General features: G+C 31.0%; 1 protein-coding gene across 2 annotated transcripts in view; it reads left to right on the top strand.

The window, feature by feature from the left end:
* LOC145258288 (uncharacterized) overlaps nt 1–25105 on the top strand; it is a 109113-nt gene that overhangs the window by 36436 nt on the left and 47572 nt on the right. For both annotated transcript variants that reach the window (XM_080116298.1, XM_080116299.1), the window contains exons 4-6: nt 1982–2099; nt 7451–7577; nt 17755–17893. In XM_080116298.1, coding sequence (XP_079972424.1) covers nt 1982–2099; nt 7451–7577; nt 17755–17893 — 384 coding nt within the window. The remainder of the gene's footprint in view (nt 1–1981; nt 2100–7450; nt 7578–17754; nt 17894–25105) is intronic.

Here is a 25105-nt window from a genome sequence, read left to right as displayed (position 1 = left end):
TCTCTGGTATATATCGATTGATATCTTATGTTTTTATGTAGAGTGATGTGATCCTCAGTTGATTAATTGTGCATAACTGTCGGATATATACTCGAGAGTAAAATCAATGAAAAGAATATGCTGTTGTCATAGCCCTAGTGATTAGTTTGTTCTCTTGATATGAATTTTGGGATTATGGTTAAGTGCCACAGAGCAGTGTGCTAGTCATTCAAGTTCGATACACCTTCATCTTGGTATTCAACATCTTGTTCAAGAGTTTCTTTGCTAAGCGAGTCATAGTTGTTGCCACATTGCTGATACGTTTGTGGAGTTCAGAGTCGAAGGATAGATTGCTGGAAATGATGGAGACAAAGTTTCTGAAGTTCTCAGTAGTCAATGGTGATGTTTGGCGTAATGCTTACATCTTAGTTGGGGGTGTCTTTTTTTAGCTGATGGTCATGTGAAACACTGTGCATGCATATGCAAAGCAGCTGATGAGTTGCTGCAATGTTTCTTCAAAGTATGCTGCCAATGCTGCAGCAGCAGCGAAAAGCAGCTCAAGTATTTCGTCTTAGCTTAGAAGCGAATAAAGTTGAACAGGCTGCCATTGCTTCTGGTATGATTTGTTGAGGGCAAAAAGAAGAAAATGCATTCTGCTCTTGATTATCTGCATGTACACAAACATGTCAGAAAAGAACAGACACCCACAGAAACAGTTTATTTCAATAAACATATCATTTATAAAACAAAATGAAAAAATAATGAATGAATTAACTAATACTTGGTTGGCATCCCCTTTGCTGTTTTTAATGTTAGGACTCTTGAAAAATATCATCTTGAGGAATTTCTTGCCATGTCTGATGCAATAATGCTAAAACTTCAGGCTTAAAAGACTGCTTCCAGTTCTTTTTGCGGAGGTTCTGATCTAATACGCCCAAAGGTTTTCAATTGACCACAGAAGTTTATTAACCCCATTTTAGCTCAACAAATGTTGTGTCGCCCTAGCAGAGTTGCAAGGAGCCTCGTCTCCCAAAAATAAGGAGTTAACTTGGTTCATTTTGCCACTTGAGAATATTCGTAGGATTCCTTCATATAATATTGAAACATATTTAGCAGAATTGATTTTTCCTCCTTACGCCACCAGGTCTGAGTGACCATCACTCCAAATTGCACACCATACCATCACCCAGGAATCCCCTATGTTTCAGCGTTGGGTGCGGTCTTTTTCTTTTGGTGAGAGAGCCTGCATGCCCATGACTGCCCACTGTCAGGAAATAATGCAAATCATGACTCATCAGAGAAAATGACATTAGTTCAAAATGCTATAGGTCTCTCCACCATCTCACGAGCCCAATCTTTTTTACACTTCATATTGGCAGGACGAAGAAGAGGTTTCCTAGTAGCTCAACTTGTGAAGATACCTGACAGCTGTTGTGGGATTGACACCAACTTGTGTTGCAACGGTAGAGACTTTGCACTGAGGATCCTTTTCAACATTTTTTTTTTTCACAAAACGCAAGGTTCTTTCAAAGGTGTGATCCGTATGAGGTTTTGTGCACTCTTTGTTCTCTCTTGTGAATTGTACGATCAATATTAACAGTGGTGATTTCCTGCTATTTTGCATTGACTATGGCCACCTTAATGATGACCTACGCAGAAATTTTGATAGGTCTGATGCTCTTTTGGTTTATGGCATACTTTAATATTGTTAGATGCCATTTTAATGTGATACTCTAAGTTATTTTAGCAGTGTTCTTATCTGTAAATATAAATAAGCATATATTAATCTTAGGAAAAATATTTATCTTAGTGTCTATTCTTTTCTGTCATGTCTGTGCACAAAAATCATTAAAATGATGATGATGATGATGATGATGATGATGATGATGATGATGATGATGATGATGATGATGATGATTGCTAAAATGTAACTGATTAATCTTAAAAAATAAAAAACTTCTTACAATGAAATACTAAAAAATATATTTTTTTTTAAATTCAGGTCGAAAATTTCTTTGTGACGATAAAACGATTCACCTCATCTCAGAAGCCGATTCTATAAGCCCGAATTTCTTTTGGGCTGCATACATTCCTGTCAAGAAAACGATGGAAAAGATTTGGTAAGTGCCTATATATATATATATATATATATATATATGTGTGTGTGTGTGTGTGTGTGTGTGTGTGTGTGTGTGTGTGTGTGTGTGTGTGTGTGTTTTAGAAATAAAAACAAATAAAAATTCACATCATTAGGTGTGTCAGAATTTTGGGGGAATTTTTTACATCCCTAACACAAAACTGCGAATAAAATATAAAAAATTCGTAATTTCTCTTTTTAAAGTGGGTTGTTTATTTTCTTTATGGATTATACTTCCAAAATAAACTATTAAAGTTTTTTAAAAAATAATAGAAATGCAGCCATTTTTTACGTAATGAAATCAATTGAATTTTACAAGTTAAATTTTTTCAATTTTTAAACTTTAAAAATCTATCAAAGTTTTTCTAATGTTTCAATTTTTACGATATTTTCAGGTTCAATGTGAAATTTTATGCTCTTTCTAATAAACTAGACAAGCGTTTTTTTAAATTCACTTCCCCCCATTTTGAAATGTCTATTCAAATGAAAATAATTAATTTTCTTACGTCAAATTTATATATCACAAATTGAAGATAAAAGATCAATGAATAAAATAAGCTAATTTGAAATAAAAAAGAGCAGTTATTTGCAAATTTACCTGTAAAGTCCAAAGTTTAAAAACTTTTTTTTTTAAACACATTGAATTTTTTTGGTTTTGGTTTTTAAGTGAGACCTTATAATCTTGTTATATTTACCAGAAAATTTCGTAAAATTACAACAATGTTTTCTATTTCATTCAATATTTTCTTTCTTTATTTTTTAGGTATTTAAAAAAAACATTCACTCCATAAAGAAAGAATAAAATATATTACATCAAAAACTTATGTATTTCTTTGAGAGAAGAAAAAAAAATCAAAAATTCGTCAATCGTTTTTTTTTTAAGGCAAAAACTGATAAGTAAAATGTGATTATTTTTTACCTACGGTGACACATATTTCTTCACGCACAAGTCTTCACGGCTTACGTGTATGTGTTGTTTTTAAGTCCTGCTATTTATCCGTATTTCAAAACAGGAAGAAACACCGGCTAGCTAACACCATTAATGTTTACGTAATGGCGGTCTTTTCAAATAGTTGTTTAAAATAATTCTTTTATTTAAAAAATACATGGAATATAAAATACAATTATGGATAAATTCTCATAAATGAAGAATGGAAGCATCCATTGCTTAGTATTTTATACAGATAAGTGATTTTTTTTTACTTTATATATATTTATTATATTAAGATAAAGTTAAAATTCGTTGAATTTCGTGAAATCTTTTTTAAAGAAAACCGATTTTAAAAAAATATTGTATATTTTTCGATAAAACCTTTTATTATTTTAAAGTTTGGTCTTTGCTCTTTTATTGAAAAAAATTATGATTTAAATTACATTATTCATATTGTTATAAGCTTCGAAAGATAGCGAGTCAACATAATCACTCTTTTTTTAATGCGAATTCTGACACTCCTAGCTCATCATATTTTAAACATATGTTAATTAATATAATAATATCAATCAATATAAATAATATTAATTATTATAAATAATATTTATTAATATAAATAATATTAATTGATATAAATAATATTAATTAATATAAATAATATTAATTAATATAAATATTATTTATATTAATTAATGTAAATAATATTAGCATTAATAAATAATATTAATATAAATAAGAATAATTATATATAATACTAGCTGTACCCGGCCACGCGTTGCTGTGGCTCAGTTTGTTAAAATGGGACACATTCCTCAAGAAAAATTGCATTTTGTTCGTTTATTTACTTTTATTATTTTTTGCAATTTTTTTAATCAATAAAAGTTGTTATTTTTTCCCCAAAAAAAAGATTACTTTTTTACCATAAATTGTTAGGTGAAAGTTGTTTTTTTTCAGGAAAACTTGCACTTTTTTTTTTTAAGAAATTTGGCAGTAAACGTTTCTCTTTGAAAACGGAATTTTTATTATGAAAAGAACAGATGAATGCTTTACATGAACACTGTAAATAGTTAAATGAAAGTAGAGAAAAATTTGATTCTTTTTTCAAGAGAATATACATTTTTTTTAACAGATGTTCAGAAAATAAACAGAAAAATACTTCCATCATTAATTATGCAAAAAAATAAATAAAATGTTGATTTAGTGTTTCAACATTATGCTTATAAATTACGATAAAACTTGCTGAGTATGCGCTGTTTTACGGTTGTTGTAAAAATGGAACGGAAACTTAAATTTCGCTTCGTTTTAATCTTTCTTAATTTTTTAATTGTGCCCCCCAAACAAATATAATCAAAACAGTAACATTCAACAATTGTACTTTATGTATATAAAACACAAAATATTTATAAAAAAAAAAAAAAAAAAAAGTTAATAACGAAAGGGAAATAATTCCATTTTTAAACGAAAAAGTCAGTTTGATATATCTTTTTGTTATTTTTTACCATTCACGCTTACCATTCACATTGGAAATGTCGACATTTATAGGTTGTCGGGTACGTTTACAACAAATAAACACTCCAATCTAGTAGATATATCAGAATTTTTGTAGGAATTTTTGACATCCCTATCACGAAACTGCGAATAAAATATAAAAAAACTAGTAATTTCTCGTTTAAAAGTGGGTTGTTTATTTTCTTTATGGATTATACTTCCAAAATAAACTATTAAAGTTGTTTTAAAAGTAATAGAAATATTTTTTTTTTTTTTTTTTGAAAAACAGTAATGACTTTTACGATATTTCAGGGTCAATGTGAAATTTTATGCTCTTTCCAATAAACCGAATATAATATTTTAGACAAACGTTTTTTTTTAATTCACGCCCCCCCCCACATTTTCAAGTGTCTATTAAAAAGTAAATAATTAATTTACTCACCAAAGTTTTATACATCACAAATTGAATAATAATAATAATAATAATAATAATAATAATAATAATAATAATAATAATAATGGTCAATAAGTAATATATTCAAATTTAAAACAAAAAAGTAGTGTTTTTTAGAAATTTACCTGTAAAGTTCGAAGTTTAAAACTTTTTTTTTAAACCCCGTTGTTTGTTTTTTCTTGGGGTTTTTTTATGAAGCCTTGGTCCTTGCTCCTTTAATTGAAAAAAAATTAGGACTCAATTACATTTTTCGAGTAGTTATAAGCTTGGAAAGACAGGGGGTCGAATAATTCACGCCTCCCATTTTGAAATGTCTATTAAAAAGTAAATAATTTACTCACCAAAGTGTTATATATCACAAATTGAAGAGAAAAGGTTAATAAATAATATATTCAAATTTAAAACAAAAAAAAGTAGTTTTTTAGAAATTTACCTGTAAAGTCCGAAGTTTAAAACCTTTTTTTAAAAAAAACACGTTGTTTGTTTTTTTGTTTTGTTTTTTTTTTTTAATGAAACCTTGATCCTTGCTCCTTTAATTGAAAAAAAAATTAGGGCTTGAGTTACATTTTTTGAGGAGTTATAAGCTTGGAAAGACGGGGTGGAATTATTCACTATTTTTCACGAAATTTCTGACACACCTACCAATCTACCCATGTTAAGAACGGCTTTCGGAATAGACACCCCTAACCTTGCTAGCATACCCGAAAAGCTATAAAAGTTAACGTGTCGAATGTGAACGATGAGTTGGACGTAATGTAAAAATGTACCGAATTTAAAAGGGAACGAAATTCAAATTTCCGTTCCATTTTTACAACAACCGTAAAGCAGAGCATTCTTTGCAAATTTTACATAACTTACTGTATTAATGCTATTTTTTAAGCAAAAAAAAAATATTTAGATTTCACCCTAAATAATCTAGGTGACTGAAATAGGAACCTAATTGAATCTTTAATTTCCTGAATAGTATGCGAGAATTCATTTTTCTTCGAGTTATATCGAATTCATAAATACGGACTTTAAGGGCTTTTTTCGTAATGTTACTGTAAAAATTATGTTTTATTGTTACAAATTACGATGCTTTATTTATATAAAAAAAGCAAAAATAAATTCTTGCGTTTTTTATTTACTACTGAAAACCATAACTTTAGTAAAGGTATTTTTTGTTTAAACAAAATAAAACATTTTTACTAAGAGTTAAGTAAAAATAATTAGTTCATTATATCCTGCGATCATTATTTGATAAATACTGCAATTTTCATTAAAATTGGTTAATTTCCTGATTTTTGGTGAATTTTTAAGTAAAAGGAGGGGTCAAAATGTTTATACACTTTGAGCGTCGGCATTCATTTTGTCTGTACCTCCCATTTTTCGATAGGAAAGCAACCACGTGTGGTTAATTTAAATTAAATTTCAATCACATGATTACATTATCAATAATCATGTGACCCATTGAAAATTTACCGATATTGTAAACACATTCTGTTTGCATTAAGCCTGTAGTGTTTTTTTACTGATGCAGTGTTGGAAAAAAACCCGCGAGATCAGGAGAAAGAAATGTCCAGAAAATCGCTAGATTTTTAACTTTTATCATCTGAAATTTTCAAAAATCGCTAATTCACCCCCCCCCCAAAAAAAAACTCCATATTTTAACTTCCTACCATAAAAAAATTATAAATATAGTATATTCAATATATAAAATGTTCCGTGTTTTCTCACTATATGTTTGTGGAATTATATTGAAGCGGTTAGCTCCCCAGAAGGCTTACATATTTTATCAGCTAGTTTTACCTGTTTTTTTAGAGAGGGTATTTTTTTTTTGCAGGAAACAAATCATAAACTCAAACTTTTTATAATAAAAGTTAAATTGAAATATACTGCAAATTAAACATCACAATAATGGTGCAACATATTTTAAAAAAGGTGAAAAACAAAACAAATAATCAATAAATATTTTTACCATAGGTGATAAATGCTACTTTTGTTTTACTTACATGAATGAATTTATTTTATGTTTTAAAGTATTTTCAAGCGCTTTTCTTTATTTTTTAATCTAAAATTGCGGGTGTGTGGGTGCCAAATATCTCCAGATTTTCTGGAATTCCCTGCTAGATTGCAAACGAAATCTCCAGATCTAGCAGGAAAACCGCTAAATTGGAAACACTGGTCACGTGGCAGGAAGTGGTAATAAATAATTGTCCCTAAATAAAAAAAATGGCCTATCGGTACAAAGAAAACCACCTATTTATCATAGAAAAATTAAGTATAATGTTATAATTAAAAAGAAATATATAAAAACACACATGGATATAGTAAACATATTATACCAAAACGTGGAAGCCATCCGTCCAGTGGTTTTTTTTAGACTATTAATTGCGAACGAACCAAGAGTTACATTTTTATATATAGAGATTAATAGAAGTTGTCATGTGAATGCGTATAGTCTCTGTTAATGATTTTCCAGGTTCAAGAAGTATCTCCGGACTTTTCAGCCCAAAGTGCCGGCGATTTGCGAAAGGAAACATCCACCTATAGAAATGAAAATACAGAAATCAATTCAACAACCCCGCCTGAAATGGAGAGAAAATATTGTGAGTATACACACGCACGCGCACACGAGCACATACACATACATACATACCCATATATAGTCTCTTCATTCTATTTTATTAACAATAACTAGGACTTAAAATCGATTTCACCTCAAATTACAAGGAAATTAATTACTTAAACGTTACACTAAACAGAACAGAAGGAATATTTCAACTTTATAACAAAGAGAACAACGCACCCTCATACATTAACATTAGATTCAATCAACTTACATACATAATTAAGCAAATACCAGGAACAATTAATACTAGAATAAATAAACTCTCAGCTAAAAACGAAATATTTGATAATACGAAATGTGCAAAATTAAACATTCATAGTTTAATTTTTTTATCTTTTATATATATATATATATATATATATATATATATATATATATATATATATATATATATATATATATATATATATATAATTTTAATTTTTAATCTTTTAATTATCATTAGCTCAGACAGAAACAATGCTGGAGAAATAAATAACGACTAAGGTTATAGCATTAAACGTTCTGGTTGTGATCTAAGTCATATTTTTTATAACTTTTGAAATCATTGTTACTATATATTGGGTAATGATCAATAGAGAATTGGCTAAAACAAACAAGAAATTAGCATAAATTAAAATATGATATTTATGAATATTTTATGACTGGATAATGCTGGGCGGCCTGCTAGTATATATATATATATATATATATATATATATATATATATATATATATATATATATATATATATATATATATATATATATATATATATATATATTATTATTATTATTATTATTATTATTATTATTATTACGGATTATGTAGGTGATAAGTCTACGATAGGTTAAAGTTCAAATATTTTTTTCCTTCCAGGAATTTAAACTGCATTCTTTATTTTTGCATTTTTTTATTCAAAGCTTCTTTAGATCTTTAGGCTATATATATATATATATATATATATATATATATATATATATATATATATATATATATATATATATATATATATATATAAGTAGTTAATAAAACATGATAAAAAACACTTTGAAAAAGAGTTAAAAACATATTTAATTTTAAAAAGGAAACACTAAATAAGTGGATAGTCCTTAATCCGCTGAGTTTCGAAGAAATACTTTCCTTCTCATCAGAGGGTAGGATTTAGGAAAATGTGGGATCGGATTTTGCTTGCAAAATTATATGATGAAACTACAAGTAAGTCATAGATCTTACTTGATAACAAAATATGAAGCAGAGGGAATAGAGTGAATAAAAAAGTGATTTCATGTGAATGGATAGTCTAGTGAAGGATAAATATCCAATGAGGGTAAAATCTAAAAAATGCAGAATCCAAGAAAGTTAATTAAATTTCCATTCGCACAAGTAAAATCCAAGGGAATCACGTAATTGGAAGATGATCCAAAATAATCCAAAAGGCAGAAATCCGTGGAATAATTCACAAATAGGTACAAGGAGAAGGGAATGAATTCCAATAATATTATTAAAAGAAAGATAAAATGTGCGTAAAAAAGAAATGGAAGAAATTTGAAACTCGACTGTCGAGGCGAGGCTTAATTAAGAAAAATGAGTGAAGAAATAAATATATATATATATATATATATATATATATATGTATATATATATACAAACACAAGTAAACACATACATATATGCTTAAAAGTACATCAGCATACACCCATACAGTACCTACTCAAGCATATATAAACCGATTGATCACTGTCTTCCATAACTCAGATAATAATTTGAGGAAGTTATTTATAAACTCATTCATAATTTATTAATGATTGCAAATATTCTAAATAATCTATTCCAAACCTAATATAGATCATGGTGTAGATATTAATGTTGCCATTATAGACTTGTAATTTTATGTCTACGCCTATGTAGCTATTAATCCATCCCTCTTATTTAATATATTCGTGTTTAAATATCCTAATCATTTCTTCCAGGCATATGTTATATCTATGTTGAAACACCCTGAGAGTACTAGAATTACATAAAATTAACCAGCATATGGTTTTTGTTCTTAAATGCTCACCATATCTTACAATAATGGATTTAAAACATGCAGTTACATTTCAGTGAGCATTTACTTTTAATTTAATAGTTACATTTTACATTTCTTGTGTTAATATCCTTTGCTGATTTTTTCATAGTGTGTTTTTATTAGATTTTCTATATTTTTACTGCATGAATACCTATTTTTTGCAGTTTTTTTTCTGTTAAATATCTTGTGTATGGTTGTTCATGTTAAAATGTTTATCTATAAGCTTCAGGAAAAAATTAGCGATGTTGATTTTAGACAGCCGGCAATATGGTGGATTAAACCATATGATTTTTCGGTCTCTATTCCTGTATTTATTCTTAATTCTATTTTTAATGCATTCCAGTTTCTGGGTGTATCCTCAGTTGCCTAGGGCTTATTCAGATATTTATTTATTATATCTACCCTACAACAGTTAACTGTTTTGTTTTTGATTTTGACATCTTAGCAGACATTTTTTCTGGCTAAAAACCAATTCAAAAGTGTGCTACAGGTCCCAATACCTTATATATCAAATTTAAACTCCGTAGACCAAACATTCAAAGACGAGTTTGGTAGAGACTTTTTCCATACACGCTGACAATGTCACTATATATATATATATATATATATATATATATATATATATATATATATATATATATATAGAGAGAGAGAGAGAGAGAGAGAGAGAGAGAGAAAGAGAGAGAGAGAGAGAGAGAATTGATATGTAGTTTGCTTGAAGCATTGTGTGGGATATGTATCTAGTAGACAATTAGAAGGCGATCACAATGCGAGGAATGAGATATAGTTGGAAAACAACAACGACTATATCTCATTCCTCACATTGTGATCGCCTTCTAATTCTCTAATATATATATATATATATATATATATATATATATATATACTAGCAAGCCGCCTGGCGTTGCCTGGTCATGAATAAGTTTGATATTTTAATTTATGGGGATTTCATATTTATTATCGTAGAGTTAAAACCCTATTGATTATCATATTGTACCCAATATATAGTAGTGCCCCTCACCGCTGTGGTGCAGTCATAAAATATGCTTAAACATGATATTTTGATTCGTGCAGATTTTGTATTTATTATTATTAGAGCCAATTTTCTATTGAATATTATATTGTACCAATGATTTCAAAAGTTAAAGAAAGATGCCTTGGGTGCCATCAAGCATTTAGCTCTCAAACCTTAGTCATTACTGTTTCAGCTGTCGACAGATGGATCAGAAAACCTTCAAAATTGAGCGATTTGAACGGAAAAATGTATATTTGTGCATGCAGAGAAGTAACAGTTTTAGTAAGCTTACACTTGCTAGATCTACTTTTTTCAATTTTGATTACTTAGCGGATATTTTTACAGCTTAGATACCAAATCGAATGTGTTCCACAGTCCAAATTTTCAATATATTAAGTCCCAAGTCTCTAGACCAAAAAATGAGGGAGGAGTTTGGTATAGACCATTCTGCACACACAGATAAACTTACTGTTATGTAAATATATACATCTATGTATGCTAGAATATTTTCATCCTAAATGCTATGAAGTTATGCCCAATGTAGAAAATAGGCATAAATAGAACTGAGCATAAAAATAGTTAAATGAAATCAATTGTCCACTAAGAAACTATAATAATGAATAAATAATTAATGAAAGTTTGTTTTTCAAAGGAATATGTGAATTAGTTGACAGTTCTAAAGTCGCTTGCATATCCATGGCTGAGTATACTAAAAAGTTTGTTTTAGTAATTTTTAAATAGAAAAACTAGGCTTTTAATATCAATGCAAGTGTGACAAAAATCGCCTGAAAATGTCTCTAGTTATTTGTAACTGGCTGATCAAAACATTCCCAAGAATGAGTAGCGACATATTAAAAAGTATATCTTGTTCAACTTCAAAACTTCATTGCTTTACCTCTGAAAAACATTAACGTGGAATTTATATATTTTATAGCAAGCCCCACTCTCCCCAATGGTTTATTACTTGTGTAGCTTCCATTGCGCAAAGGCAGCATGCGTACCACAGATTTAACCGACATAAGTCCAGTTCAATCAGACAGAAGTATATAAAAGCCAGAAGTAACTGTAAGAAAGAAATAGTGACAGCTAAGAGAGAATTTACTGAACCACCAAAAAACGCATCGAAGCACAGAAATTAGGAACCTGTGACTTCTGGAAATGTAGTAAATAATGGGCAATCAACAATTCCCCCACTATCCAACAATCATGAAGTTGTTTGCTCAGCAACCGAGAAGGCTAACATGCTTGCCAGTCGGTTTGCCTCCAACTCCACACTGGACCCTGCTAACCACCACTCCCTGACTTTCCTTTGCAGACAGACGCTACACTAGACAATCTTCTCGGGTGCATGCTATCATAAAAAATCTTGACACTTCAAAAGCATGTGGACCTAATCTTATTCCGGCTGTGCTATTAAAAAAGTGCTCCATCGAAGTAGCTTCAGTTCTCTCCAAACTTTACAACAAATGCCTTAATGAATCTTGCTTTTCTGCCAGCTGGAAAACTGCTTCTGTGGTACCAGTTTTCAAGAATTCTTGCGAAAGAACTGACCCAGCAAATTATCGCCTCAGTAACCTTCTTCCACTTTTCGCCAAAATATTTGAGTTCATAATTAACCAAGCTCTAGTCCATCACCTTACAGATGCTTAACTTCTGACCAACCAACAATATGAATTTAGATAAGCCTGTTCCTCAGCAGACATCCTAACTGTAATCTCTGAACGCATATACCATTCACAAACAGGGGAGGGTAGAGCATTAGCTCTAGATATATCTAAGGCTTTTGACAGGGTATGGCATGAAGGTCTTCTCATGAAAATCAGATCATGCGGTATCACTGGAAGAATACTTAACACAATTAAATCCTTCCTAGATAAGAGAAAAATTCAGGTTGTCCTTGGCAGTCATATATCTAAACAATATGATATAAATGCGGGAGTGCCTCAAGGGTCTATCCTTGGACCTCTATTATTCCTAATATTCATAAATGATCTCCCTGACAAAATTGTCTGTGAGATGGATATATATGCTGATTACACCACACTCTATAACAGACACGACAGGAAAACAAATGAACACATATCTAAAGAAATGGCAGAAACACTAGAGGATGACCTCCAATCTGTAGTGGATGGTCACATTCAATGCTGCCAAGACTAAACTTGTTTCCTTCAATAATTACAAGAAACCTTCTCTACCACCAATAGCAATGGCCAACGACTCTTTATCTGAAAGTACATCTTTTAAACTCCTCGGCCTAACATTCACAGGAAACATGTGTTGGAACAATTACATTGAGAGCATTGCCAGGATGACTGCGAAAAAGGTAGGTTCTCTCTACCATGCTAGAAAGCTACTAACGCCCGAAAGTATCCTGTACCTCTATAAGGCCACCGTTTGCCCATGTATGGAGTATTGTTGTCATATTTGGGCGGATGCATCTGCTTCTAGTCTCTCGCTCCTAGACAAAGTTCAAAAGAGAGTCGCCAACCTGGTAGGTCCTGAACTGTTATCTAAGCTTCAGCCTCTGTCCCATCGACGAAATGTTGCATACCTCTGCCTGTTCTACAAGTAATTTAACGGTTAATGCGATGACAAACTGCAAGCACTGTGCCCCCTCAACATAAATACCCCGACAAACCCGACAAGCAGCTAAATCCCACCCCTTCACAGTAGAGATACCTAGATGTAAGAGAGCCTTCAACTCCAGTAGTTTCTTCCCCAGAACTGCTAGACTTTGGAATTCCCTTCCAGGTCCCTGTTTCCCCAACTGTACTGACATGCAGAAGTTCAAGTGTAACATGAACCAACATCTTGCTGCCCAACTCCCTACATAGTACCCCTGTAGCTTATGTCCCTGATAGTAGCCCCCTACATCAAAATGGCAATGGGCCTTAAAATGTAATAAAACAATTATATATATATATATATATATATATATATATATATATATATATACATACATATATATATATATATATATATATATATATATATATATATGTATATATTACCTGAAATTTTGAAATACTTTTGTCTCGAACAAGGGATGTGATAACCATAACCCAACTAACTGTCGGATTTCATTGCGATTTGCTTGATCTGTGTTGGTTAATAAAACTATGTGCGGCGCGTTTGCTCAGTTGGTAGAGTGCTTGCTTTGCATGCAAGAGGATTGGGTTTCAAATTTCGAGTTCGGATGTGTCTAACTGATGAGCCCAAATGAAGGCGAAACTCGAGTCTTGAACTTCCGGTTTGTTTGCTTTCATGGCTCTTATGAGCTACGATGTTGTCTGCCTGTGGAAATAATTATATATTCTCTCACATTTTGAAACATATATATATATAAACGAACAATGATTTATGTAAGCTTGCGCTTATAATTGAGTAATCATTTAATATCTTCCAACACATATGTCCAGTCTTCCTCTATTTGATTAAAAAGAAACTTTTAAAAGGTTGCAAAAAACAATGTGATAATTAAACAAAAAAATAGCGTTTTTTAGAGGCGAATTTTAAATTAAAATGAATCACAGAAAAAATATTTTATTATAAAAAATTGTGATTTATTCCAAAGATTCATTTTTGAAATTTATAAATTTAAATACAATTTCGGGTATATGGTCTCGCAACACGCGAGTATATGGTGTTATCTAGAGGTCCAATTTTCACAAACTCTACAAAATTGAATTAGGCTGTATTTTAGCAATAACGCATCGAATGCTGTCTTGCAATTATTCTATTTTGTCTGGTTTATCAGGTAGACATGGAGCCTTACATATCTTCAGAGAAAATAACCTAATGAGGTAAAATCGTACCAGCGAGGTGGCCAGTTGACAGGTTCAATTCGTTAAATTATTCATTCATCAAATGTTTCTCTCAGAAAATTTATGTGGCTCCATGTAGCTGAAACCACATGATGAATTACCAAACTAAACTGAACTCAAAATAACCAATAGTTGCCAAATCTACAATTAAAAAATAGAGTTGTCAATTTAAAGTTTGTTGCCTCTAAAAAGCACGCTGTATATAGTAATTAGCAGTAACTTACTCGAGATTGAATGAAAATCACTATTATGTACTTTTTGAATATGCTCAAAACAAAAATATTACTTTCTCTGTGTTTACTGGCCCCCTCCTCTCATTTCGACTTCTAATATACTTTAAAGGTGCTGAAATGTTGTATATATATATATATATATATATATATATATATATATATATATATATATATATATATATATATATATGTGTGTGTGTGTAGAGAGAGAGAGAGAGAAAGAGAGAGAGAGAGATACGTCCTCAACAATCAGTTCAGCTATAGTGTAGGATTCTATAATTCTATGTGTCCTGCTCTCGAGCTGATAATATGTCTCAGGACGTCCACTTTCCCAGGCTTTACCTTCTCTTTAAGAAGTGGTTAAGTTATTGCCAATCGCCTGAAGCGTCACTAATGGGAAATGTTGATGAAACTGCTCGGGCATTTTTTCTTATCTAAAGTATATTAATCCTAGTACGCTGGCATTTCCAAACCACATCTAACCATGTATCTAACCCACTGGAGGTACATAAAAAAATATCTTCGTGTTGTGTATCGCATAATGAGAGGCATTATCATCCACGAAAATCTTCCAGATTCAAATAAAAATATTTTTGGAAAAAGTGGTTTTCTCTTCCCGGACTCCATATTAGGTTTAATAGTAAAATATCAATGAATACAACTGCACTAAATAGACAACAATAATATGGAAATAACTTTTGATGTGAAATGAAAAATCTATGTGGATGAAAAGCATTTTTGGAGGATGAGATAGGTTCCAGTCACTGATCGAGATGATGATGGTGGTGGTGGTGGTGGTGGTGGTGGTGGTGGTGGTGGTGGTGGTGGTGGTGGTGGTGCAAAAGAAGAGAGCCTTTCCTCCGCTTAAAATGGCAGTGAGAGTGAGTTTGGAAAGGACTGGACAGTACCAGAGCTCCTTACTGAATTCTCAAACAATATTTGGAACACTTTGGTATCTGCACTCTTCATCAGAGCAGTAACTATTTTGTGAGAAGGTACCAAGTGATCACCCGGAACCTAGGCATGGGCATAGTTGGAAATGTCACTAAGAGAAGAGGAAGTACAATAAATTTTTATATAATATTAACCGGAAATTTATGTATGTTTGCATGTGTGTGTGATGTTTGCGTGTTTCATATAGAAAGAAAGATTAGAGAATCTACATAAAAGGTGTATTTTTATATAAAATTTACCGGAAAACATGATAGAAGTGTTCACAAGTCTCTAAGTTCACCTTTGAGGTCATAAAACTTCAAATACTTTCTATTTTAATGAAACTTAAATCATGTGTATAAAATTTTCAATGACAATGGATGTGCTCCTGAAGTACTCTTCTAACTTAAGGTAGCTATGAAGGCCAAATTTTCTTTAAAATTTCAAATATACCCTATTGTGATAAAATTTATATTATATGAATAAGACATTCATTGAGAGAGTTTTCTCCAAGTCCATCTTCTTTTGACTATATTAAAGGACAACACAGAAGATTGAGGCAGTAAAAACAAAGAAAATGAAATGATGTTATGAACATCGCGAAAATACATTGTAGTGATCCTCATTTAATCCTGAGCAACGTCGGCTTTTCCTACTAGTATCTTTTAAGTCATAACAAACATTAAGTCATAACCAACATTAAGTCATAACCAACATTAAGTCATAACCAACATTAAGTCATAACTAACATTAAGTCATAACCAACATTAAGTCATAACTAACATTAAGTCATAACAAACATTAAGTCATAACAAACATTAAGTCATAACCAACATTAAGTCATAACAAACATTAAGTCATAACCAACATTAAGTCATAACAAACATTAAGTCATAACCAACATTAAGTCATAACCAACATTAAGTCATAACAAACATTAAGTCATAACGAACATAAAGTCATAACAAACATTAAGTCATAACCAACATTTAGTCATAACCAACATTAAGTCATAACAAACATTAAGTCATAACGAACATAAAGTCATAACAAACATTAAGTCATAATCAACATTAAGTCATAACCAACATTAAGTCATAACAACCATTTAGTTATAACCAACATTAGGTCATAACAAACATTTAGTCATAACCAACATTAAGTCATAACAAACATTTAGTCATAACCAACATTAAGTCATAACCAACATTAAGTCATAACAACCATTTAGTTATAACCAACATTAGGTCATAACAAACATTAAGTCATAACCAACATTTAGTCATAACCAACATTAAGTCATAACAAACATAAAGTCATAACAAACATTAAGTCATAACCAACATTAAGTCATAACCAACATTAAGTCATAACAACCATTTAGTTATAACCAACATTAGGTCATAACAAACATTTAGTCATAACCAACATTAAGTCATAACAAACATTTAGTCATAACCAACATTAAGTCATAACCAACATTAAGTCATAACCAACATTAAGTCATAACAAACATTTAGTCATAACCAACATTAAGTCATAACAAACATTTAGTCATAACCAACATTAAGTCATAACAAACATTAAGTCATAACCAACATTAAGTCATAACCAACATTTAGTCATAACAAACATTTAGTCATAACAAACATTAAGTCATAACCAACATTAAGTCATAACCAACATTTAGTCATAACAAACATTAAGTCATAACCAACATTAAGTCATAACAAACATTTAGTCATAACCAACATTAAGTCATAACAAACATTTAGTCATAACCAACATTAAGTCATAACAAACATTTAGTCATAACAAACATTAAGTCATAACCAACATTAAGTCATAACAAACATTAAGTCATAACCAACATTAAGTCATAACAAACATTTAGTCATAACCAACATTAAGTCATAACAAACATTTAGTCATAACCAACATTAAGTCATAACAAACATTAAGTCATAACAAACATTAAGTCATAACCAACATTAAGTCATAACCAACATTTAGTCATAACAAACATTTAGTCATAACAACCATTTAGTCATAACCAACATTAAAATATTGAAAACCCTTTTCTCTTCTTTTTCCAGACACAAAGCCAAAGAACGATGAAAAAACTTTTCCACTTTATATCTTTGATGCAGTCAACACTAATTCACCGACAGATGATAGATTACGTTCGCATTTTGTATGAAGAAGATATCGAACAGGTCAAAGATGTATTGGAACGTAAGTACCAACTTTTTCTTTATGGAAATTGCTCCAGGCAAGATATGAAGACACTTCACGTAAGGATCTTAATAAAAGAAAAAATACTACTTCAAAATCAAAACCTAGTCAATGAGAAGTGCTAGATGAATTAATTCCGAACTCAAAAATGCAGTTCTTTCCCCTTTGTCAGAAATATCGTGTATGGAATGTGAGGACTAAAGTAAAAAAAAGGGAAGTGAGAGTTACGAAGTTGCCAAGAATAAACCCATGATCCACTTTCTACTTATTTTTTCTTTTTATTTTTTCCTCACACGCAAACATTTTTATTTTTGCCTCAAATGCAAACATTTTTATTTTTGCCTCACACGCAAACATTTTTATTTTTGCCTTTTCGCCTCACACGCAAACATTTACTTTTTGCCTCACAGGCAAACATTTTTATTTTTGCCTCACATGCAAACATTTTATTTTTGCCTCAAATGCAAACATTTTTATTTTTGCCTCACACGCAAACATTTTTATTTTTGCCTCATATGCAAACATTTTTATTTTTTCCTCACATGCAAACATTTTATTATTGCCTCTTATGCAAACATTTTATTTTCGCCTCACATGCAAACATTTCTATTTTTGCCTAACATGCAAACATTTTATTTTGTCCTCACATGCAAACATTTTTATTTTTGCCTCACGCAAACATTTATATTTTTGCCTCACACGCAAACATTTTTATTTTTGCCCCATACGCAAACATTTTTATTTCTGTCTCAAATGCAAACATTTTTATTTTTGCTTCACACGCAAACATTTATATTTTTGCCTCACATGCAAACATTTTTATTTTTGCCCCATACGCAAACATTTTTATTTCTGTCTCAAACGCAAACATTTTTATTTTTGCCTCACATGCAAACATTTTTATTTTTGCCTCATACGCAAACATTTATATTTCTGTCTCAAATGCAAACATTTTTATTTTTGCCCCACACGCAAACATTTTTATTTCTGTCTCAAATGCAAACATTTTTATTTTTGCCTAACATGCAAACATTTCTATTTTTGCCTCACATGCAAACATTTTTATTTTTGCGTCACATGCAAACATTTTTATTTTTGCCTAACATGCAAACATTTTTATTTTTGCATCACACACAAACATTTATATTTTTGCCCCACACGCAAACATTTTTATTTCTGCCTCAAATGCAAACATTTTATTTTTCCCTCACACGCAAACATTTTATTTTTGCCCCACATGCAAACATTTATATTTTTGCCTCACATGCAAACATTTTGATTTTTGCCTCACATGCAAACATTTTATTTTTGCTTCACACACAAACATTTTTATTTTTGCCTCACATGTAGACATTTCTATTTTTCCTCACACGCAAACATTTTATTTTTGCCTCACAGGCAAACATTTTGATTTTTTCCTCACATGCAAACATTTTTATTTTTGTCTCACACGCAAACATTTTTATTTTTGTCTCACACGCAAACATTTATATTTTTGCCCCACACACAAACATTTATATTTTTGCCTCACACATGCAAACATTTATATTTTTGCCTCACAGGCAAACATTTTGATTTTTGCCTCACATGCAAACATTTTGATTTTTGCCTCACGTGCAAACATTTTTATTTTTGCCTCACACGCAAACATTTTTATTTTTGCCTCACATGCAAACATTATACTTTTTTCCTCACACGCAAACATTTTGATTTTTGCCTCATGCGTGAACATTTTTATTTTTGCCTTACATGTAAACATTTTAATATAAAGAAATCCTCCTGTTTTTATTTCTCTTTTCGGTTCAGAAATTAAGAGATATTTCAGCATAACATTTAGACAGCTGTATATCCAATTATAATCTCTTTTACCAAACGTCGAATTTGTAACTAAATGAAGAATCCCTTAACATCGTCGTCGTCGTTGTCGTCGTTGTTGTTGTCGTTGTTGTTGTTGTTGTTGTTGTTGTTGTTGTTGTTAGTTTAGTTTAATTTAGTTTAGTTATTCTCATCTCATTGAACCATTATCAAGTTGCATATTGCATCCAATAGTCATGTTAGTTGATGATGTGATTTGCAAGAAAGATAATTAATATTGCCATTTATTTCAAAACTTAGATTCTAGATAAACGGTTAAGAATTGAGATAACCATTCTTAGAGAAATGCTGAGCAATGGAGAACGGGAAGAAATTGTTTCGGTTCCTTAAGAATATCAGGTTTTGCCAATGTTTTAACAAAAAGAATATATCAGCTTTGTGTTCTGTTTGGTATTATTTGCATATTTTATAGTTTATAATTAGTGAAGATATAGCAGTGATGAATAAAATAAATATTTATTTTCTTGCAAATCAATTTCCCATCCAAGCAATTTGGCCACACACACTGACTAATCATTCCAAAATCTAGCAATTTTTAGCCTTTTTGAGAATCAAGGTCGGTCAGCAGAGAGAACCCTGGAAGGATCAAAGAAAGACATCCCTTCTCTCTCTCTCTCTCTCTCTCTCTCTCTCTCTCTCTCTCTCTCTCTCTCTCTCTCTCTCTTTCTCCTGTCCTTGTCCACTGGACATTCCAGCAATGACAATCTTTGACTAAAGGTAACTGGTGGCTGACCTGTGACTTCACCTCGGCACCATCCAACTTTCTGTCATTAAAATAAACGTTTTCGTTGTTTTAAAAAAGGTTTTGTCTTCTGTGTTACATTCTCGTTTACTATTCTCATATAGAGAAGTACATCTCACATCTCTGAATGCTCTTTTCTTGGTCTTGCCGAATTCCAGGACACAAAAAATACTATTGTGAATTAGAACTTCTACCCATTCATGACTGACGGGACAAGAGCATGCTACCCCCATAGATTAAATAAAAAGTACCATTCAAAATTCCATGCAGATTCCAGAGTTCAATAGAAAGATTCCCAAGTTCGACCAGATACACCTGAAGAAGGTTGCAGGTTATATCGACCGAAACGTTGTGCAAATAAAATTCAAGCTGAGAACAATAGTCCGAAGAATCAAAATAATACGGTTTTTATTTTTTTTTTAAATCTTTCAATGTTAAACTCTTGATTACACAATCTCGAAACTCACCTTCTACCATTGTCTGAAAATAAACAAAATGATAACTCGTCAGAGAATATTGTAGAATTGCAAAATGACATCAGTTTATCAACCATTCCAAGATTCCAATCTTTTTTCCAATTGATATTAGTTGAACAAGAAGTGGTTTCTTTTGTGCAGCTCCTCCATGAAGGCCTAGTTTTTTTTTTTTTAGATCCCTGTCCTGGGATTGCCATCAATATTTATTGCAACTCTGTTAGTAGGGCATTAGAATATGCCAACTGTGAACTCTTTTCCAGATCTACAAAATCTGATTTAGGACAATGGCTATAGTGACAATTTTGTTGAGAAAGGACACATACCCCTTTCTGTCCTTGAGTAGATAATTATCTTAGGAATGAAAACAAAATTTTAAATTCCTAATCATCAGCATGAATATATTGGCTATGCAGCCTTGATGTTACTAGGTGAATGGGGTTCTGCCTAGACGCATTCCCTCATGGGGTTCCAAGGTGGGTGGGGAGCATAGCCATTGAAATCTAAAACTTTACATATGGCATCTGACAATAAAGCCGAAGATAACACAAATAAAGTTATGAAATTATGCAAAGGAGCACATCCGGACACTGATAACAGATAATACAGACTCAAATAGTGAAACAGAAGAAGTAAGCACTTACTATCCAACATACATAGTTCTTGAGTTGCTGGATGCAAAACCATCACTGAACTCTCACTCTTCATAATAGAAAAATATCTACCTGCGAACGTGGTTCAAAAATCAATCAAAACAACATGTAACAATACATAATAGTAAAAATAAAAAAACAAGAATTATGCGGAACAATTAAGAACCACATTACACAGTATAAAACCTACCCCCCCCCAAAGAAAAAAAAGAAATCTCTCAACACTTCACAGGGAGTGGGGAGAAGCCGATAACTAGATAACTGCACCATAGATGACATCAAACAAAGCTGTAACATATGTAAGAAGAATCACTATAAAAGAAAACGGTAAAAAAAAAACATATGTAAGAAGAATCTCTATAAAGGAAAACGGTCAGGAACTCAACACTAATACATCCTCACAGTTACCTCTCAAACCGCTACCAAAATTCAGATCGGGTACATAATAGTGAATGTGGGTATTTATATCCCTAATCCACTTAGATGTTGTAATTGCCAGAAGTTTGGGCACTACAAGAACTGATGGACCAAAAGGAAATGATCTGACCACTAGGAAGCCACTTGCTAACGGCTGAAATATGTAAACTGTCAAGGAGAATATTCAGCTGACTAAAGATGGAAGAAAGGAAAAGAGACAATGAAAATTAGATACGTTCAAAACATCTCCTTCCCAGAAACCTGAAAAATTGTTAAGAACACTCATCCAGGGTAACTCAACCATTGCAAACTACTTCCAATTCTGAATGTGAAAAATGTAATGTCCTCATATGAAAACTAGCAAATATGAATCCAACTCCTAACCTTCATAAAAGAACTACAGACATCCATACAACAACTTGAACAATCTTCAACCCAAAACCCTACGTACACAACAAAAGATACTCAAAAAACAATTAACACCATCACAAAGCTCTTAGGTAGAAAAACTATCACAAAATACATGAGTCTCTCCGAAATCAAGACCATTAAAATCTCAAAAAAAAAAAACAAGCTTGCTGTATGGAAACTACACAAACGCATAAAGACAAAACCGAGTATAAACATTCTTCACTAAAATCTGAACGTATGAAAAGCCACATCACACAATCCAGACACAAAGAAGAAAGGAAAACTACAAATGAAACACTTGAGTTATGCAACAAATATAGTAAAAAAAATTTTAAAAAACATCAAAATACCACAAATAAATCCTACAGTACAGAATATACTTAAAAACATAAAACCTGACACTAAATCATGGGTGAAATGGAAATGAACAAAGCATAATACAAGGGAATTGCTCGACGAACTATTTTCAGATTATACAAATCATATCTGGTATAGAATGACACACTGCAGTTGATTTGCCATAAAAGCAAATTACTCCTCCTCCTCCTCCTCCTCCTCCTCCTCCTCCTCCTCCTCTTCCTCTTCCTCCTCCTCCTTTTCCTTTGCAAAACTCAATCATGTTTTGCAAAACCAAAAATAGAAACAACAATCTTCTACGAATCAAACTAAACACATGAATAAATATTTGAACATATATAAAAAACTTGAAGCATAAAAACGTTTACTAAAACGAATTTTGCATTAAATAACTTGAAAGGTGTTGATATACTGCATTAAATAACTTGAAAGGTGTTGATATACTGCATTAAATAACTTGAAAGGTGTTGATATACTGCATTAAATAACTTGAAAGGTGTTGATATACTGCATTAAATAACTTGAAAGGTGTTGATATACTGCATTAAATAACTTGAAAGGTGTTGATATACTGCAAAACAAAACAACTAAACCAAACATGTATATTCCTTCACTCTATAAGAAATAATAAAATTCCTAAAACTTCTAATCTCCTCAACAAATTATAACAAATTAAAACAAAAGTTATAAAACTCTAATAACTAGGTACGGGCAGAATGAATGCCGATGCTCAAAATGTATAAACATTTTGACCCCTCCCTTTACTTAAAAATTCACCAAAAATCAGGAAATTAACCAATTTCAATGAAATTTTCAGTAGTTATCAAATAATGATCGAGGAATATAAGGAACTAATTATTTTTATTTAAATCTTAGTGGAAATGTATTATTTTTTACCTTTACTAAAGTTATAGTTTTCAGTAGTAAATAAAATACGCACGAATTTATTTTTGCTTTTTTTATATAAATAAATCATAGTAATTTGTAAATAAAAAAACAAAATTATTTTTACAGGAACATTACGAAAAAGCCCCTAAAGTCCATATTAATGAATTCGATATAACTTGAAGAAAAATGAATTTCTCGAACTACCGATATTACCATTTAATTAAGCATTGTTTATTTTACATTTTCACACAAAAAAATTATAATTGCAAAAAATATTTCTTCATTTTTTTTTAATTACAGGTTCCGCATAATTTTTATATGCAAGATTTTAATAATTTCCTTGCTCACAAGAATGTGAAACTTTCGGCGTAACATATTTGTTATATAATATTGAACAATAATTTTTTAAAAAAATAATTTAAAAACAGGAAAAAGTAATTAAATTAAAAAATGGAAAAATTTATACAAACGTTCAGAATAGGAATGTACGGATGCACGTCAGGGAAAAATTATCACACCCCTTCTTCCCTTTTAATTACATGACGTCATTTTCACAGTCTTTCGACTGGCTGAAATTTTGGGGCTCCGTATGTTCCGAATTTAGGAAAACTTTAGTTTGTTGCGTTTTGCGAGCGGCAGAATCATTCAGTTTGGGGCTAATTAATTAATATTTTGTACAAACAAGGTGTCTTTTTTATATTTAATTCAATATCTTAGGACTTTACTAATTATCTTTGACATAGACCCAGAAAAATAATATTTATCTTGTAAAGGATTTTTACAATGAATTTATTTAACTTCAAAATTTAGCTGAATTTAGTAGCTCGCCGTGAAAACATTTTACATAACTTTTTTGTTTTTCACGTATACAAATATTTTTTTTTTCCTTTTAGAAATTAACTTTAGTCTTTAATCTTTCAAATACAATCAAAAAGTAGTCGGAAACCTACAAAAGAATTATGATAAATCGGCTTTCAAAACTTGGTCCCCCGTATCGTTGTCCGCCCATTTATACCCATACCTACTAATAACAAAAAAAAAAAAAAAAAAAAAAAAAAAAAAAAAAACGCATTAAACCTTTCTTTGGCATTAAATGACCCCAGAGGTTGAAATACCGTTAAACAAAACAAACTCAATTCATTCAACATTTATTGCTATGCCAGAGGTTTTTGTAACAAGAAATATTCTTGACAGTTCTCTTGATAAAGCACAGAGTTCTGTCAGAAGAAATTGAATAGTCTCAGCGAGATTCTGTACTCACTCCTTACCTTTTATATCAAATTAAAAATAACAGTAGAAAATGGAATTGAAACGTTTTCTGATATGTTGCGTTGAGTAAGCCTGTCTGCATAGTGACCTACAATAGGACTTTGCTTTAAGTTAGGGGTGGGCAAAC

This window comes from Euprymna scolopes, chromosome 33 (assembly GCF_053919585.1).
Source record: "Euprymna scolopes isolate OS-2025 chromosome 33, ASM5391958v1, whole genome shotgun sequence".
Taxonomy (NCBI): Eukaryota; Metazoa; Mollusca; class Cephalopoda; order Sepiida; family Sepiolidae; genus Euprymna; species Euprymna scolopes.
The sequence above is the reverse complement of the archived record's forward strand: the minus strand, read 5'-3'. Positions and strand labels throughout refer to the sequence as shown.